Source organism: Cupressus sempervirens, chromosome 9, assembly GCF_028749045.1.
Source record: "Cupressus sempervirens isolate cs-2001-9-10 chromosome 9, ASM2874904v1, whole genome shotgun sequence".
NCBI lineage: Eukaryota > Viridiplantae > Streptophyta > Pinopsida > Cupressales > Cupressaceae > Cupressus > Cupressus sempervirens.
In genome coordinates this window covers 123,542,840-123,562,764 of record NC_143126.1, presented here as the reverse complement: position 1 = coordinate 123,562,764, position 19,925 = coordinate 123,542,840, and the positions used below count along the sequence as shown (strand labels likewise).

General features: G+C 35.9%; 1 protein-coding gene across 3 annotated transcripts in view; it reads left to right on the top strand.

The window, feature by feature from the left end:
- The window catches only part of LOC149537838 (peptidyl-prolyl cis-trans isomerase FKBP62-like), a 65,242-nt gene extending 49,707 nt beyond the window's left edge, over positions 1 to 15,535 (top strand). The window contains exons 3-14 of one of the 3 annotated variants that reach the window (XR_016355915.1): positions 10,290 to 10,550; positions 10,954 to 11,034; positions 11,149 to 11,229; positions 12,109 to 12,303; positions 12,664 to 12,753; positions 12,934 to 13,109; positions 13,336 to 13,458; positions 13,696 to 13,839; positions 13,966 to 14,050; positions 14,178 to 14,305; positions 14,403 to 14,523; positions 15,120 to 15,535. Coding sequence is in view for 1 of the 3 variants with exons in the window: in XM_089799229.1 (XP_089655355.1) it covers positions 10,290 to 10,550; positions 10,954 to 11,034; positions 11,149 to 11,229; positions 12,109 to 12,303; positions 12,664 to 12,753; positions 12,934 to 13,109; positions 13,336 to 13,458; positions 13,696 to 13,839; positions 14,178 to 14,305; positions 14,403 to 14,523; positions 15,120 to 15,206 (1,487 nt within the window). In the remaining 2 variants the exon portion in view is untranslated. Of the gene's footprint in view, positions 1 to 10,289; positions 10,551 to 10,953; positions 11,035 to 11,148; positions 11,230 to 12,108; positions 12,304 to 12,663; positions 12,754 to 12,933; positions 13,110 to 13,335; positions 13,459 to 13,695; positions 13,840 to 13,965; positions 14,060 to 14,177; positions 14,306 to 14,402; positions 14,524 to 15,119 lie in introns of all 3 variants that reach the window. The other 2 variants (XR_016355916.1, XM_089799229.1) reach the window with 2 other exon arrangements.
- The last annotated feature ends 4,390 nt before the right edge of the window (positions 15,536 to 19,925 follow it).

The window sequence follows — 19,925 nt, the reverse complement described above, 5'->3', positions numbered from 1 at the left end:
GTTACTTTATTAAAAATTATAGTTAAATATTAAAAATAAATACATGAGATAACTTAAATGCATAAGGGTGGGATTTTTATTACTCATAGCATATATCCACATGCAAAATACTACATGAAAACCCACTCCCAATAAATTCTAAGTCCCAACATCATTAAAAGTGTGTTTTTTAAATGTGATTACATATGTTATTGCATTAGAAGTTCATATTTAATAATCTAATACATTTGCATTTTTAAATCACCTTTTAAGTGGGCTTTTGAATACATTTGCATGTCATTATAACATGTATATGCAAATTTAAACTGAGGTTTTCACCCACATCAAGCTATAGTGGCGATTTTGGGCTTGAATGCATATCTAGTTGATTTAAAAATAACTTGTGTCCACTAACTTAATGCAAAGTGGCGATTTGGGCCTTAATACATGTTTTAATAAACTTGTTTTAAAAGTCCAAAATGCAAGTTCATTAAAGGTGGCGATTTTTGTAGCTATTGCATGTATTTTGAATACATGAAAAGGGCTTTGAATTACCCATTTTTAATAAACTTAGATTTTCCATTTAAGTTGGTGGCGATTTTCGAAAGGAATGCATGTATTTTGGCATGTGTGAAAGGCTTCCAAAAATGTGTTCTCCACTAAGTTTTAAATCCAATGTTCAAGGTGGTGATGTAGTCAAAGACATGCGAAAACCTTTTTAAGACGCATTTTGGACTTGGAACAAGTTTTTGGTGGCGATTTTTGATGGTGTTACATTTTTTGGACCTTTAAAAGTGCGTTTTTCTCCTCAAGGCTATGAGTGGTAATTTTTCAAGAGAAAGCATGCATTTCAAAACATGCAATAACTCCCCAAAAATGCATTTTGGTTAGTAAACGCCCTATTCAACCCAAGCAGCGATTTCCATAGTGAATTTTTATATTTTATCATGTTAATGCCTCTCTAAAAGGCATTTGAAGGTTGTGAGTTCCCTATCAAGAGCAAGCGGCGATTTTTGAAGGCATTGCATGTATTCTTGATACATGCGTTTTGACAAAATCAGCTCGTTTAGGGCATGATCTTCACCCAAAACGGCTCATTCTTGGGCATTTTTTACATTTGATCTCTTTGATGAAGCATTCTAGGATAACTATTTCAATTTCTAACTTGTTTTTCATCATTTTGCAAGTTAATCTCTTGCCCTAGGTGTTGCTTTTGCATTCTCTTGCATATGTATTTGCTAGTTCAAAGTTTGTTCCACTTTGTGGGCATTGTATCCCTCCAACTATCTCCACATGTCCAAATTCGAACCATGATGTTTGGATTTCGAAATCTATTTAAGTCTTTGGCTATTGGACAAATCTAAAATCCTAAATCTCTTGGATTTATTTCATATTTGCTCAAGATTTGGATAAAGACTTGTTTTCTCATTTTTGGTGGAGTTGAGGTAAATTTCTTTGATATTTTCCTTAAGGCATTGATACATATATATATATATATATATATATATATATATATATATATATATATATATATATATAGTTTGTTCTTGCAAATCTTTGTCATTTCCATTCAAATTTGCATATCTTTTTATGTACATGAAGTTGTTCCTTCTATCTTCCGTCGTCTTCTCCAAGTTGCATATGCAAGGTTTCATATTACTTGCATATGCAGTTGGGTGTAAAATCCCGTTCTCAATGGAAAGGCAAGTTCACTTTCTTCCCACATGTGAATGCAAGTTAAAACCCCATCGTCATGCATTCCATACCTCCATACGGCTACCTTATGGTTGAAGTTTCTCCCACATGCTTGCTGGATAGGTTATCACTTTTTGCACTTCTTAAAACGTGCTATGCCCAATGTATTATTCATTTTTTCCCTTTATTCACTTAATTCCAAGCTTGCTGGCCGTATATGCAATTCACTCCAAAAAACCCGTTTTTGGCTATTTTACTCATATTTGAGCTATTATGAGCTTGAGCTATTTGTTCGTCCTCCATTTTTAATCATTGCATCCATTTTCCTGATTCATACCTTGTCCTAAACCTGTGTTTTTACATCAAAAACTTATCATGGATCCCTTACACGAAAATGTACTCACACGATGCGATTTTCATGTGATAGTTGTGTAGGCGTACCATTTTGCAATGTCAAGAGAACCTACTCTAGCAAAGGGCAAAGACAAAAAGAAAATGAAGTATCAGAATTATCAGTATCATAACTCCATTCCACCGTCACAAGTAACTTCCTATTGTGATGAAGTGCGAGATCTCATATGAACATTGAAGATTTCCTTGCGAGAGTTGATGTTGAGGCTATTGAGAGTATGACATGGATCAAGCAAAGTCATATTCATTTGTTGTCCACTTTTCTCTTATCAGCTCATGAACCGAAATTCATTCTTGCATGTGCAAGACACTTTGATGTTCCCTCTCGAGCCATCAAAGATCAAGATGGTAATACTATCATTAGCCTTGATCCTGTGACTATTGATCATATCTTTCATGTTCCTCATACTCCAATTGTCACAAATATCACAAGGCAAAAGGCTTTGGGGCGTCGAATCGAGGATAACTCTTATTGCACCAAATTCGTCAATGATAATTGGTTGATCACAAAGAGGCCAAATCTTGTTTAGATGGCCAATAAAAGGTGTGTGGTGTTGTGATTTCAAAGAAGAAATTAATGACATCATCACATTGCTCAATCGCTTAGCAAGGCTTAAGGATTCAAACCAGAGTAACGAGAATCGCGCTAAAATCGCGTGAATCGCCGATTCAGCGATCAGATTCATGCACCCCGATTTTTTTGGAGTCGGAAATCGTGATCGGCGATTTCATCGGGTGAATCGCATGTATCGGCGATTCACTCAAAAAATCGCCTGAATCGCCATTAGAAATCGCCAAAAATCGGCTGGCAACAGCATGCATGTTTAGTTGGAAATAATAAAAAAATCGCTTATGTTTTTTGCTTTCTTTTTTACCTTTCCTCTTTGTTATAACCCTAAAGGGCCTTCTAATTGTTAAGCATGACTAGAAGAGAGAAGAGAAAAGAACCATAGGTTATAAAAAAAAAAAAAAAAAAAAACGACAACAAATAAAAAATGTTTAGAATGCATAACGGATGATGCCCAAGGGAAGGGAAAGACATAATCAGGTAGTAAAACATCAGCGGTTCCCAGAAAGAGTGTGGGATCAGAAGAAAATCACAAAAACACTGTGTTCCATATAGTTTTGTGTGGGTTTCAGAGTGCAAATTTGGTTTTGGCGACGGGGGCGTTGCCCCTCGACCCCGCCCTGTATCGCGACAGGGAGCGCGCCCGGGGCGCTGCCCCAGGACCCCGCGAGGGCGCTGCCCCTCGACCCCGCTGGGGGCGTTGCCCCCTAGACCCCCAGTCGCTGCGGTTATCAGTCGTGGGAAGTCTCACCAGTTGATGAGACCTGAAGCTGTTGCAAGCATGGAGTGTCTGTGGTGGAGAGAACAATAGAGTAAGCCTTTCGAGAGGGGTGATATGCTTTGAAGCACTTGGAGTAGGTGTTGGATGTGAAGCTGTCTTATAAAAACTCTTTACCCCATGTGGTAAACACAAACTTCCATGTTTATATATGTTAAGTTTCAACTTCTATTTGATGATGTTATAGTGTGTTTAAGTTATATTCAATAAAGGGTGCATGAAATAAGGCTTAAATTGTTAAAATCTCTACATTTAAAGGGTTTTTTCAAATTTGCCGATTCATCGCCGATTCACCGGCGATTCACCCCCGATTCACGATTCGATTCGGCCGTGCCGATTCCGATACGATTCCGATTCTCGTTACTTTGATTCAAACACCTTCGAACCTTGGATGTATAAGTAAATCTCTCTCATTATAAGATCAAAGAAGAATGTATTTTGGGTTGAACTAGTGATTGATACTATCTATGAATAGTTGGTGAACGTGTTGTCGATAGGCATGTTCAACATGAATTCCTTCTTGGTGTATATTGCTGTTGCACTGGGTACTTTCTCAGGTTTGTCAACTAAAAATGATAGATCTATAGTGTATGTGTGGGAATACTATGATCAACTGCCTTTGAAGCAAAGCCACATACAATTCTTAAGGGTTTAGAATGCCTTCTTTGGGCATTATATGTGCTTGTTTGACAAGGAATTCCCACACAAGTGAGTTTCTGATAAGGCATGGAACAAAGTAAATGAGTATGGTTGTATGTTCTTACAGTTTCCCAATTTCACATATCAAGAAGTTGGATGTTTCAAAAGAGTCATACACTTTGCCAAGGTACCCTATAGATAAGATTATACTCATGGAATTGGCAAGACAAGTCATGGAGGTACAAGCTTATCAATCTAGTTTACACTGGCGAGGAGTGGGAATTTCATCACGCAACTTCTTGAAGATTGGTGAGTACTCTTTGGATACTGTGCCTAAAGCAAAGAACACAGAGTTTGAACTTCAAAGAATCACATTGAAGAGTTTCATAGGCAAAAGTTGCTTTGATTGGAGAGGTCTGCATGACAAGACGAGGAAGCAATTCCTACACATACATTGTTTAGAAGATCTTTGGATTGATGTACACATCGAAGTGGATATATGGTGCATGGAATACACTTGGTTGATTGTAAAACAGATTGTGGAATTCACCTTAGTAGCAATCCCTCTTGGATTTGAGGATGGTGATCAACTTTTGGATCTCGACTATATTCAACATAGTGTGGAGAAATTACCCATTCTTCCTCCTACATGGTCATGCAAGGAAAGCACCTCAATTTGGGATCGTTTTCAATCCATTCTTGCTAATAGCATGACTTGGATGAAAAGAAGAGGTCTCAAGTGCATCAAGATAAATCCTGGGAAAGACTTCAATCTTGCTGGTGCAATTGGGTTGAGATCCGAGATAAAGGTAAAGGCGGGACATCATGATCAAAGGAGATAAGGACTCGAGAGTACTTGAGGTAAAGGGGATTGCAACTCAAGCAATCCAAATTGACTAAAGTGATAATGATGCTAGGAAATCAAAGGAGCCCTCACCACTGGTTCCATGTCCTTTTGAGGTTCTTGTAGCAACCTCTCTTCTAGATTCAACACCAACATCAGATGAATCTCATGATTCATCCTTGAGCATGGCCATGGATACATTCTCCACCGAACATCCATCCCTTGAAGATCCTACGGCAATAACTCTAGCATTGCCTCTGTCCTCGGCTGTACCTACATTGGAAATATGAGGGGATTAGTATGAATACGAGAGTGTGTTTGATACATATAGCTTATCAATCCCTTTTGCTTCTACTTGGTGTACGGCGTTGTTTAACGTGACTTCAACTTAGTTTGAGCAATTCATGATTGAAGTTACACATAGTAGTCCTACTCCTATAGCCATTTAGAGTGAGGTGCCCACTATAGTCACTACTATCATATAGGACAATCCAAAGTTTAAGTATGGTGACTACTACTTCAGTTGACACATCTTCTTTCACTGTTTCTCCATGGTTGAGCACCGTCATGCAAAAGAGAGAGAAAGAAGAAATCCCACTTGAGGAGTTTGATAGGCAAATTGCCAGGCCAAGGGTTTCAAAGATTAAAAAAGCTAGGGCAGTATCTTAGGTTGTGGTGGATGATAACAACATGAAAGTATGCAAAAGTTATCGAACCTCTTGTTGAAAAACCATAATAAGAAATGCATCCTATTGATTACAAGTTTTCTAGGGTTGAACCTGGCAAACAAACACGTTTGGGCTGCAAATAAGATGCTCAAGATGCACTTGACTCCTTAGTTCTGAAAAATGACAGATTGTTGGAAAAGAAAAATATGCTGAAAAGAGAGAATGCGCATCTTTTGAAAATAATTGAGATAAAGAAATCTTCTTCAAGTTTTGAACATGCTTCTTCTGAGTGTACTGAAAGAATGAAAAGAAAGGCTTAAGTTGTAGATGAGTGGGTTGCCAGTATTGAAGCACAGGGTGTTTAGATCATTCGAGATATTTGCAAGATGCTGAGGAAAAGAAAGGAAGCTGCTGCCCAATTAAGTGATATTCAAGAATCACTTAAACGACAATTAGAGTTGCTGAACGGAAACATTGGTGCTTGGAAAAGTATGATGGAGTTTGATTTGGATAGTTTATGTGATTATGAAGTTATCTCATTTTTTGAGATGTATCATGATTACAAGCATCTGATGATTAACTAAGAACAAGTTTTGCAATAGCTCATGAAAGATGCGAAGGCAACAGTAATAAAGATTAATGAGCAAGAAGACATGATCAGTGAATGTTACAAGAAGCTGTCATGTGGAGTTATCATTGAGAATTATGAACTCAAGAAAGAAGAGGATATTCTTACAGGGTTCACTAAAGCAATTTTCTTATAGCTTGAAGCGAATGATTTCAATATCAGTACAATGAATGCATTTGCAAGCTGGAAGAATTCACTAGATGAAGTATACAGTAAGAAGGAAATTTGTATCAAAGAAATTTTGGAAGTAGCAAGTACATATCGAAAAATCATAATGATGGCTGAGTAGACTGATGAACCTGACGGTGAAGTTGTGCGTAACTCACTACAGAAATTTGCAAAGATTGTTGAGACTCTCAACATTTCAATTTTCCATATGTTTTAGAAGTAGGATGACAAAGATTACATGTAAAGAGAGATTATGTTGTAAGTACAGGATAAAATGTCCCTGTACAATCAACTCATGTAGTCAATTTGCAATTGCAATAGCCATGCACTTTTGAATAAGTCAAAATAGTTAGTTAGGAGTTTGTTAGAGAATAAGTCAAAGTGGTTGAGAGTTCCTCGTTTGCCTCCAATTTTCTCTCTTCTATTTTCCTATATAAAGGAGAAAGCTCATTGTAAATAATCATCTTTTGCTTTATAGAAGAAGGTTGGGCTTGTAACTTGAAGGCATTGTATTTCTTGTTGCAAATATCTAAAGTGAATAAAGGAGCAAGTTTTACCAAACTTTGTGTTGTGAAGCTTGGAATTAATCTTTGTTTCTTATGTTGCATTGATTAATTTGTCTTTGTTACTTCTCATTTTGTGAAGTGTTTGCGCATTTGGTGTTGTTCTTGACAGACTTTGAGGTTTCAGAGACAAGATTTCTATAGTTTGATAGTGGCGGCAAGTATTAGGATTTAAAGACTTTGAGTTTTACTTCTTAGTATATTACTTTATATTAGAATAGTTGAACAAAGACTTTGAGCTTTGTTAGTTGTTTGCCCTTTGTTCATGAAGGTTGTTTGTAAGAGACTTTCGGTTCTTTGTAAAGACCCAAATTGGCTTCCAATTTGCACTAGTTGTTTTTGCAATTTCCTCAAAGTTTACTAATTATTGTATTGAAATCAGCAACTTCAAGAAATTTAAGATGAAATATAGATAATCAGACTGTAACTGAATGATATACTTTGCACTTTATTTTGGACAAACATCAATCAGAAGAACAAATTTATTTTATTGGCACTTCAAAAGCAAGTGTTTTTGGCTAGCCGACCCACCAACAATGCCTTCTATATTATCACGTTGGCTCCTCAATTCTAAATGGCAAACGTAGATGAAGGTTGCTATCCAAAAATGAATTCCGTGCCTTCCTTCAAACACAAATCAATGCCTGAAATGGAATTGCAGGCTGGCCACAATTACGGGTGCTTTGAGTGATGGCATGACTTCCAAAAGAGCAGCCACAGGTAACAATTCTACGTCCAACAGCTGGAATAATGGACGCAGGTCTGGAATTAAGCCGTCTGTAGTCCCCAATATGCAATGCTACCCTCTAGGGCACAATACTGATTTCACAAATGCTGCCACACTAAAATGCCGACCTCAGAAAACCAAACGTTCTCCACAATCAGAATTCGCAATTGCCAGTTAATTCGAATTACTACAATTCGAGATGTCCACAAATATCTCTCCTTAGCCACAAGGATATAGTAGGAGACTTAGCCAATCTATTTGCAAATGCAATTCTTAAACCACCTTCAGAATTCAATCTTTCAGCCAAAAAATAACTCCTAGCCATAGGAAACATAGTTAGGGAGATATAATAAATTTTCAGAATATCACAAATCACTATACCCCAGTAGCGAATTGCCCACTCAACTTCAGACCCTCATACGACAACAAGGGCGAAGAAATTAGAATTCAGGAAAAAGCCACAAAGGCAACAAAAGAAAATTAATTCTCAAGCATGCTTTTCCCAATGAAATGAGCTCTCTTTTATAATCTTTCGTTGGCCAAAGTTTCCAAAACAAACTCGACTTCAGAAATTGTGGAAGTTTCCCTAAAGAACTCAACACTCGAAACTTTCCAACATACTCTTTAGAAATATCTCATAAAGTTATTATTATAATAATATAAATATCATTATAATAATACAACTTGATAATTATTGAATAAATAAAAGCTCATGCAATTATTAACCTTATTTATTGCAGGTGATGACCAACTGCCAAAGCCACCCATTGCACTGCACTGCCAAAAATAGCAATTGCCAAGAATAGACTTACTAAAAATAGTAAATCCACAACTAGGACCCCCAAAACACCCTGTTAGCTCACGAGGGTTCCTATGATGAGCTAACTCCATCAACTGCATGGCCTTGCCAAAAACGAGGACATTACATTCTTGCTGTCAATCACACAAGTCAAGTTATAAGTGCTGTCTTAAGGTTGTTCTTACATCAACTATTAAGCCACTTGTATTATTGTAGCAATGGATTCCTTTTGTTAGATTGCAAATAGTAATTGTTAGTGAAAGATCATTCCTGAAAGAAGAGAAATAGATTTAGTGAGCTACCCATTTGTCAATTCCAGTTGGGTTTTTGTTGTAGTCATCTATGGTAAGAAGGGAGCCTCCCCTATTGTTGAGAGGAGAGATTTATCTCACTACATTGTTACCTCAAGTTCCCATTTTTGTATGCTGTGGTCACAGTGGCTTACAAAACTTTTAGCCAACACTAAGCCCTTGTGAATTTGCCCGCTAGAGCTAACTCTTGATATTTGATAAGCAAGTCTGTAGCTTGAAGCTTCCCATGGAGATTCAAACTAAATGAGAATCTCCTCATTTTTAAATCATGGAAGAGGATTTATTGCCAAACCTAGGAAATTAGTGATTTGTAATCATCATGGGCGAATAGGATGAGATACTAACACCAAGTTGGCTGCTGCATCATGATATGAGCAGTGTGCCATTCAAAAGGTGGCATAAACAGGAACATCATGAAGAAAATAACAAAATATCCAGAAGGAATGGTAGTACAACGGATATATCTAGTTGAAATGGAAATAGAAAACCATTCATGATTACCATAAAAGCATGTACATGGAGTGTATATAAGCAGTGGGAGGTTTTCATAGGCCAAGCAGCTGCTTAACAATATCAGAACCCTAAATACCCATTAGTATTAAGGACATGAGGACTGCTTATATTGTAAGTTCATGATTCAATATTTTTTAATAACCGGATTGTCCACCATGATGTTGGTTGAATGTTTAGTGTGTGATGCACAGGCTAGGAGTAGTTCCCCCTCTTGATTGAAAATTCCTCCAATGGCCAAGCCTGGGTTTCCTTGGGAAGCCTAATGGGAAATATATTTTGATGAGATTACTAGTAGACAACTTTAATTTTTTAAATCTCTTTATGCTCTCTAACATCCTGATGATGGATCACAAAGTGTAATCTGAAACGTTGATGCAAAACAAGTCATGTAATCTACCCCTGAAGCAGAAATAGAACTTGCATATGATCAAGGGGTTCCTAGTTCATTCAATCTTTACCCCTTTAGTAAGAATATTTCATTTGAATTATCTTCTTGTAAAAATTACATGGTGGATCTTTGCTTTTTAATATGTTTAAAAACTAACTAATTAGGTAAAAAAGAAAATCCCACATAAAAAAAGTGATTTTTTAATGCTTTACATGGCTCTGTATGGGTTCCTTTTGAACAACTTCGCTTTGGGCGTCTCTATATATTGGATTGTGTTGAAGGGATCAATATTCTTCACAGGTTTCCACATGCATGTTCAAGCATCCTGGTTTTGGTTTCTTTATATGTTTCTATATGTTGTAATGTGTTGATTCTGGATGGGTCAGTGTTTTTGTATATATCGCATGTAATCAATGTTCTTGATAGGCACATCAATTAATTGCCCATTATAGTTTACATTTGTACTGATTTCAATTTATCCAACACAAATATTTTTGTTGAAATACTTCCTTTAATCCACTGCTACTTATGTTTACATAGATTAATTTCTTCTACATTTTATTTTCATTTGAATTGTATGATCAAGTTTTCTTTCCCTGAATTGTTTTAGGTGAAGTTATCAAAGGATGGGATGAAGGAATCATTACAATGAAGAAAGAAGAAAATGCAGTCTTTACAATACCTCCAGAATTAGCATATGGCTCTGCTGGCAGACCTCCTTCTATTCCTCCCAATGCCACCATTCAGCTTGATGTGGAACTCATCTCTTGGACTAGTGTAGTCGATATATGCAAGGATGGTAGTATTCTTAAGAAAATAATCTGTCAAGGAGAGAAAGATGAGAAACCCAAATATGCAGATGAGGTGACTGGTACTTGATCTGAACCCAAAAGCCCTTTTTAAAAATGGTTTGAATGTCAAATTTGAAAATTGGTCTTTATCTTCTTCTCTATTGTACCATTTATTTGAGGTACCTATATTTTGATGAGATGCGATATGAACTATTATTTGCCTGGTGGAAACAGTGGGTTTTCCTTTGTAAATGAAGCTGGGGAATGTATCTTTATTTTTGCATTATTTTTTCTGAGTGTTGAGTCATATGTTATGTTATTATGGTTTGAATTACTACTACATCATGTGATTGCAGTGGGTGTTAGTTCCCAGAAAACAAAAGTGGATGATTTTTTGGCAGAATATAAATGAGATTATGTTTTATCACAAGTCATGTGAAAAGAATAATCATTTTGTTAATTATGCTTCATTTATTGATCCAGTGAAATATGAAACTAAACTTGAGGATGGAGCACTTGTGGCGAAAACAAGAGAGGAAGGCGTGGAGTTCTATCTTAATGATGGTAATGACTACATTTCGTTTGAAATTAACAATCCACACTTGGTGTTAAAGAATTCTTTTTGCAACTGCTAAAGCTCTTTTGATTCTAAATTTTTATAATACTTGTGTGCTGTAGGAAACTTTTGTCCTGCCATTGCAAAGGCAGTGAAAACAATGAGCAGTGGAGAAAAGGCGATTCTCACAATAAAACCCCTGTGTAACTGTTCTTTTCTATTTTCCCTGGGATGTTTTTGTGAATTGGCACCATGCCATCAAATGTGCTTTATCATGCTCCTTGCATCTTAATTTTTGCTTGTGTTCATCTCACTGACTATGAATGCATAATGAAAAATTGCTTTCATCTTTTACGTTCCGCCAAATCTTATTTCAACCAGTGATGCTGTATGTTGGAACTGGATTTCTGGTGTCTTATTTGTGATCATTATTGTGCTTTAACTTTAAGAGATGATGCAAGACTTATTTGATTTATGCCTGGGAGCCCTGGTTCCTCTGAATAGCCTGTCAAATGAGTTCTTCAGGCCTTCTTTCTTGATGGACTAATATTTGTCTTTCTTTTTGGTTAATATGTATAATCTAAAATTACGTTCATTGGATGGATAAAAATAGAAGTATTTCAACCATTTTGGGGTATCCTGTTTTACTCTGGTTTATTAGCTTTTTGAACTGTTTGGATAATGATTGTAATTATTGATGGTCTCTGGAGGCCTCTATCCAAGACCTTCACTTTTAAGTTTTATATGTTATGGTATTTGTCTCTTATTCTGAAGGCAAAAGATATTTCACTACAAGCCCTGTCTTCCCGTATTATGTATTAGATGCAGCAAACGGTAAGTCTCTTTGGGTAGAAGCATGCCTCCTATTTTTTTTCCTGTTCACCAAATGGTCCAACTACAGAACATATGGCGTGAAAGGAAATTTACTTCCTCTTCTCTCACATGTTGCTGCTATTTTAATCTGTAACTTTAGATTTAAGTATTGTTTGATGCCTCTTGCTGAAGAACTATTTTGCAGTGTAGATATGTTGGCCGTATAATTAGTCTGTAAATAGTTTTTAATCTGATATGAATTTGCACAGATGCTTTTGGCGAGCAGGGTAGGGATGCTACAGGGGATTTTGTTGCAGTTCCACCAAATGCAAACCTCATTGTCACTCTCGAACTAATTTCATTTAAACCCGTGAAAGAAATTACAGAAGATAAGCAGGTTATCAAGAAAATCTTGAAAAAAGGTGAAGGGTATGATAAACCAAGTGATGGGACAGTTGTTCAGAGTAAGTGCACATTCCAAGAATTGTCAAATATAGTATAAAGAAATTGTCAAATATATCTACTTTTTATTAGTATGTATTGCTCAGGGATATCTGAAAAAAGACACGGTGTCCAACTTCCAGACAGTTTCTTTGTGTAATATTCCTCATTGATATAGGGTTTATGGTTATTAAGGGTATTGATTGAGAGAAGGTGAATTGACAGTATGGTGACCTAGTCATAATGCATATTGTTGTCAGAGAATGCTAGAAGCAACAAGATTGTTTAAAGTTATAAACTTAAGCTTTCAGTCATTTATCTTTATTTTTTTTGACAACAAATTGAAGTCACTTTTTAAAATTTAGAATGATGATCTCCGACAGTCAGGTATGTGGCTAAGCTACAAAATGGCACGGTTTTTGAGCAGAAGGGATCCGAAGGCGAGGATCCTTTCCAATTTATAATAGGGGAAGGTGAGTTTCAAACTCATGAGATGAAGTACATAAGTTGTTGGAGCTGCAGCAATATGAATGTGTGAAGATAATAACATGAGAAGCATTAATTTGCTTTATGAATAACAGTTAAATGTTGAAGTGTAGTTTCACATTGCAAAAATGGTTTATTAATTTTGTTTTTAATTTGGTCATTCATAGAACACGTTATTTCTGGTCTGGATAAAGCTGTAGCAACAATGAAGAAGGGCGAGGTAGCTCTAATTACAATATATCCTGAATATGGATATGGAATTGTTGACATCCAAAGGGATTTGGCTGTGGTTCCACCAAATTCAACTCTAATCTATGAGGTTGAAATGGTGTCATTTACAAAGGTGAGGGAGAAAAGATATACTGTTATTACAGAGTATACAAGTGAATATTTGACTTTTATGCAATTAGATTTTGCACATTCCTCTGGATATATCATGGGTAAATATATCTTTATTCTAAGCACATTGCTTAAGAACTGGAGTGGTCCTAGTTTTTTCAAAGTCTATGACAATCTGTTGTTGCTAAATTATTACAGTAAAACTCAATGGTCCAATGGTGTAATGACAGGAAAAGAAAGACTGGGAGATGAATCCACTGGAGAAAATTGAGGCTGCTAAACAGAGGAAAGAGGACGGAAATAATCTATTTAAGATTGGAAAGTATCAGAGAGCAGCAAAGAAATATGAGATGGTATGTTTGGCACCTAAAGATCTCTAGGATATATGCAACTCTTTGGGGATAAAGTAGACATAAGTGTTGTTTTTGAGTTCTTTAGTTTTCTTTGGTGACAAAGCACACATAAGTGTTGTTTCTATGTTCTAGAGTTTTTCTGTTGTCACTAATTTCTTGAACTTTGGTACTAGTCAGGATTCAGACTTGTCTTTACAGTTATTCGGGCTATAAGAAGTCTTTTGTCATTTGAACCAGGCTGCAAAATATGTGGAGCATGAGGAAGAGTTCAATGCTGAGAAGAAACAATCAAAGGCTCTTAAAGTATCTTGTTACCTGAATAATGCAGCTTGCTGCCTTAAATTGAAGGACTTTAAGGAAGCAATTAAGCTATGTTCAGAGGTAAACAAATGAGCTGTCAAGAATTCACAGTTTTAGAGCTCATAATTTTGATGCACGTTGTAGTTTAAATTCACCCTCTTATGGTATTCAGATAAAAAATTCTGTCATAACTAGCTTGATTAGCAGGTTGACTGCGGATTGTTGCAGTAAATTTACGTACTTGCTGGGCTGGTATCATGACTATGAGTAGCTTTTGTAGATCCAATCATTAGTAGGTTTGGTAGGAGCAATTTATATTGGTTACAATGTGTTTTTTCAGTGAATTTTTATAGTCTGTAATCTCAATAGGTTGTCAAAGGGTAATTGCAAAATTTTATGCGGTGTCGTGCAATCTACAGGTCCTGCAGCATGAATCACAAAACATTAAAGCCTTGTATAGAAGAGCTCAAGCATACATGGAGACGGAAGATCTGGATTTAGCTGAACTAGATATCAAGAAAGCACAGGAGATAGATCCACAAAATAGGTACACGAGAGAGATCTTTGGCCTAAAATATTGAGCTTAACTAGCTGAAGTATGAATTTCTCAAATGCAGTGCATCCTTTTTTTCGTCTATGTGCAGAGAAGTGCGACTGGAGTATAAGACACTAAAGAAAAAGCAAATTGAACACAATAAGAAAGATGCCAAGTTCTATGGAAACATTTTTTCAAGACTAAACAAATTGGAGGATTTTGAAGCAAAGGTATTGATCCAAGTGAATGGCCCATTTTGAGAGCTTTATGAATGCAATTAATCAGCGATGCCTGCATATGCATTATTTGAGAATTTTTTGTTATTTGTTTAGAAAAGGTATAAGGGCCTTCTGTTCTCTTATCATGTCTTCTATTTTAGTGAAACGAACATTGGCGTCAATGTCCAGTTCTTGGATAATCTGCTTTTGATTACTTTAATTAGATAATTTGAAGAATTTTATCTTTAATTCTTCTGTATTCCTCTTGGTGAGAGAAGTTCAGTTTGCATTTTTAAGACCTGGAAATTTCGTCATCCTCAAATATGCCCTATGTTTGTTATACTACAGTGCCCCTGAATACCATGTTATAGGCCACCTTATTGTGGTGGTGTTCTGGACTTGGGTTACACTCAAATGGTGCCCATTGACATAAATCACTATTCCTTTATTTTCCTTGGTTTATCTGTTTTGAATTGTTTTACCATTAATGAAAATTCATAGATCATTCACGCACAATTTTGGAAATTTATTACAACTGTACATTTCTCAGTCTAGTCTCTTAAGATGTTGAAATTGACCATAAATCTTGTTCTGATTGATTTTTACAGAAGGGAGAGGGTGAACCAATGGACGTGGAAAAAATAGGCAATGATGAAAACACAAAGCCAGAGGGCATGGCTTTAGATTCCAGATAATCCAATTGTAATAGAGCTTGCTTCAAAAGGAGATAATTGTGAAAGTCATGTTGAGGGAGACAAGTTGGCATTAGAATGAGGCTTGTACAATTTTTTTAGATGAATCCACCTGTGATTGTGGGTAAACCTCATCTCTGTTCGTGATGCCATCGTACCTTGAAGGATAATGTAGTATGTTTTATCTATTTCAAATTTCAAAGTGGATAAATATCATATTGTAAACGTGTTATAATACAAAATGGTTTGAGACTAACGGTCAGAAATTATTCTGAAAATGTGAAGGCCGTGAGCAATCAAATTTATTCTATAAATTTTCTGTTGAGCCAGAAGCTGATCTGTATTCCCAATTACTTGCATGGATTTGCAGTGTGTGAATTATAGTTTTAACAGGTAGATAATACGTTCTATATATTCCACTGCCACTATGTGATTTATGAAAGTAAAGATGGTCCGGAGGTAGAGATTTTGTAAAATGAGATTATATGGGGAGCAATAGCGTCCCGATCGACTAATGTATGTTGGAAAGGATTATTAAAAACATTTGAGGTCGTCAACTTTAATAAGCATGATATTATAATTGGAAACTATAAATGATTTGATGTTTTGGTTTCATCTGTAATTGATTTTCCCTGCCATAGGGTGTACTTTTTTTTCTTAAATATCACGAGTGATGTTGGCTTCGTCCATAGGGTGTACCTTTTTTCCTCAAATATTACCAGTGATGTTAGCTTCACCTGCAATTTAGATTTGAATCTTGATGGCAAGAATGATAACTCAACAATTTAACCATCTGGATGGCAAGAATGATAACAATTTAACCATCAAACCATGCTACTATACTCAACACTATAATCATTAAACCATGCCACTATTGGCTTGATCAAATCATATTGATTAATAATATTCTAAACAATATTTCAATTGCAACAGTAGAAATCTTAAAGAAAATGGCAATCATTGCAAAGTTTATAAAGATTAGTCAATCACAGATAAGAGGAAGGGCATGGTTGGGGTTTACTTGGCCTAGTTGTGCATGGCCAAGCATTAACTTTTTTGGCACAAAGCTTGATGTAGATTGCTGTCTAATAAGAGGAGGATAGAAAAAAAAAATCTTTAAGGAAGGTACTTGGTTTTTGGGTAACAGTATGGGCCTTGGTTTGATTTGGGCAAGACATCGGTGAAAAAGGCTTCAATTTGGATTAAAATTTATGAGCATCATTAGATACTAGATTTCCACAGTAATAACCCATCATTTATTTTGCTTCAGGATTCAATCGTGTGCAATTTCTTTTTTCCAAACGATGTTAAAAAACTGCACATAGTTGAATCTAAAAGCTAAAAAGATGATAAGTAGTAGACATTCTCAAAGAAATTGAGAACATGTTAAGGGAGTATGTATATAGCTCATTGACAATGAAAAATAGAGAATTGGTGGCTTATGTAGGATTTGTGTGAATGTGTATCTATGTCAACCCGATTTTTCATGCTATAGGGTTAAGTGAACCTTTTGTTCTTCCATTAGAGTTTGAGAATGAGTGCTTGCTGATTCACTATTTTAATGTTGGAAGGTTGGTTAGGTGTGCACAATCTACGAAAACACAAGAAGTTTAGGAGAGGAAGAGTAAGGTATGGCGAGAAATCCTTAAGGCCACATAAAATTCAATTGTGGTGGAAGAAAGGGGAATTGAAAGGAGGTAGAAGAAGATTTTGGGAAAGATATATTGGAAGGGTTGGTGGTGCAAGATAAATACTTTGCGGAATTGGAATGCAGGAAATAGTTGTGAAAGAGAAAAGGATCTAAGCATGCAAAAATAGTTCTAGTGAACAATGGGTTGAATAACTATGAGAATAGGGAGGTTGAGAAGTAGGAAGACATGCACGTTAGGTAAAAAAAGCAACAATATAGAATGTAGAAAATGGTACTTGTACCATTGTAAATTGTAAGTGTTTGATATGTGTGTATATATCTTCATGTTTGTTAGCACCCACTTTATTGTATTTTCATAGTAAGACTTCATATAACACTAAATGGACACCTAATTCAAACATAGACCATCCTTTATCATTTCAATCTTCTTTAAGATCAAGGCATACCTTTATTTCTACATGTGCTCTATTTTTCCTCCAATCACATAATTTATTTCATCACCTAGGTCCTATGTTATCATTTGTTGCCTTCATGTTCTATTCGGATCTTGCAACCAATTGTACTTCATAATTTGGCATCACCTAATTGTTTAAGACACATTGTCCCAAATTAAGCTCTAATTGGGTGTTCCTAGGAACAATAAGTCCCATACATTTTGTTTCGTGAAGATTGAACCCAAATTGGGACCAAGGCCCCATCTATGTGATTTAGTGAGGTATTTGGATTAACTATTGGCATGCTTGTGGTTTAATCCATAAGATGTTGTGAGAGATTCAAACACCTTATCTCTCCTCATTTTGGTAAACATGATCATTATTACCAAGCATTCACAATCAAGTATTCACGTTTAAGCAATCAAGGCAAGCATTTAAGCATCCAAGATCTATACTTCTCAAGCATCTAAGGTGTTCTCCATGGATCAAGCTTATTTTCATCATTGAATGCTCAATAAAGGAGTGCTCTAGCAAGAAGGAGATACACCTACATCTGCATGCTCTTTCTTCGAAGAAGATACACTTGCATCTTGATGTTCTTTCTTCTTCTCAATCAAGCATTCTAGTAAATTACAACATGCATTACAAATGTTCTGCCTTTCATGATTTCCTTTTGGATTTTGGTGTTAAGTCAAAGCAATTATTAATATATTTGATCACATTTATCTCCCCAACAAAAGGTGGGAGTGGACTTGATTAGGTTACCACGAGGTTGGGAGGTGACTCTCTTACCATTGGGGTCTTCAAATATTTGTACTGGTGTTGGATGTTCCATTGTTGTGAGTGTACCATTATTATTCTTATCTCTTGGAGACATTCTCTACATTCAGTTGATGTATCTATGTATTTGTGTATTATGTATTGTAACTTAATAGAGGTCCTTGTGGAATCATGTATTGTATTTGGTTTATCATTGCATACCCTTGGACATGTGCATTAGATGTCACATGTTTGAATGCAATTAGTGGTATTATATGTACTTTATGTATTCTTTTATGGGATCACCTATAAGACATTCATTATCAATGTGGACATTATACTCGAGATTAAACCTAATCAATAAAACTTTCATAAATATGATTCAATGTTAAGCAACCCTTGAGAAATGGAAACTGTATTTGTATTATTTTATGTGAATGTGATGTGAAATATTATATTTTAACCACAAAGGAAACTCTTTAGTTAAGCGCGCTCAACCTGGAGTAAAACTGGGATAGGTGGCCTCCTAGGAAGTCCCGATGCTTCACCTATGTGAACATCACCTAGATCCAATGTGTGCTAAGTGTTCCATTTATTCTCATGAGCGATGGATTCGTGTTGAATCACTACTCATGAATTATGGGTCAATGAGTTTGACTCAAAAAGCTACACAATTAAATTTGATAACAATATCACAATTTGACTTGCTATGGAAATTATCTCCTACTTATCAATTGATGAGCTTAAGGGGCTTTCTAATGAATGGTTCAAAAGACACAACACTTGGTGAAGGTTTTCCAAATGGGGTTACAAGCAGAGTGGGTTTAACCTTGGAGGAAACTCTGTAGTTAAGCGCTCTCAAGTTGGAGTAGTATTGAGAGGGGTGACCTCCCAGGAAGTCCCAATGCTTTACCTCTGTGGGCATCAGTGAGATCCAATGAGTGCTAAGTGTTCCATTTATTCTCATGAGAGATGGGCTTGTGAATTATGGGTTAATGAGTTTGACTCAAAAAACTACATACTTAAATCCTGATAGCAATACTACAAATATTATATTGCTTTTGTATTGTTATCTTGATGTTGCATAAATTTTTAAGAATACATTTTGTTTGGTAAACTTAGTAGCATATTTAGGTTAATTCTCTTGGGTTCTTTGGCGGGGTGTTATAGTTCACCAACAATCAAAAGAACTATAGGACGTTTAAATGAGACATATTGCATAAAAGGTACAATTTAAATCCTTCATTAAATTTCAGACCTATATTGAAATTGATCTACCAATTCCCAACACATTTAATGATTGAATGGATCTATAATGATATTATGAAGTATCATTTGTAGACATCTCCTATGAATTGACGTCTTTGAAGAGAAGATAATGTGATAGTTGACTCTTTCTACTCTTGGCTCTAACTTGAAAGGACTTAGGTGTTGTAGAAAACAAGCCCCTTCTAGTTGATATCTAAAGTCTTCTAGGAAGTGAGCCTAGTCACTTATAGGGATTAGGGGTCATAGTTGGTGCACATCCTATTGTTGGGGTCCTAAACTTGACAGTTCATAGTAGAGATTCTACATGTAAGTTTGATTTTGAATTTGAATAGAACTTGATGAGGTGGAAAATTAGTCTGAGGATGTGGATCATGCTTAATTGGTCAATTAATGAAAATTTAGGAGACATCCATAGACTTCTCCTAGGATTTGACTTCTTTGACATTAACCATGTCTATATGGAAGGTAACATGATAGTTGAAACTCTAGTTGCACCTACTATAACTTGAAGGGACTTGGGGAAAACATGAGTCCCTTCTTATTCATATCCAAACTCTTCTAAGGGGAGATTGTTATAAGTTTTGTTGTCGTCACACCAAAAGATCGACT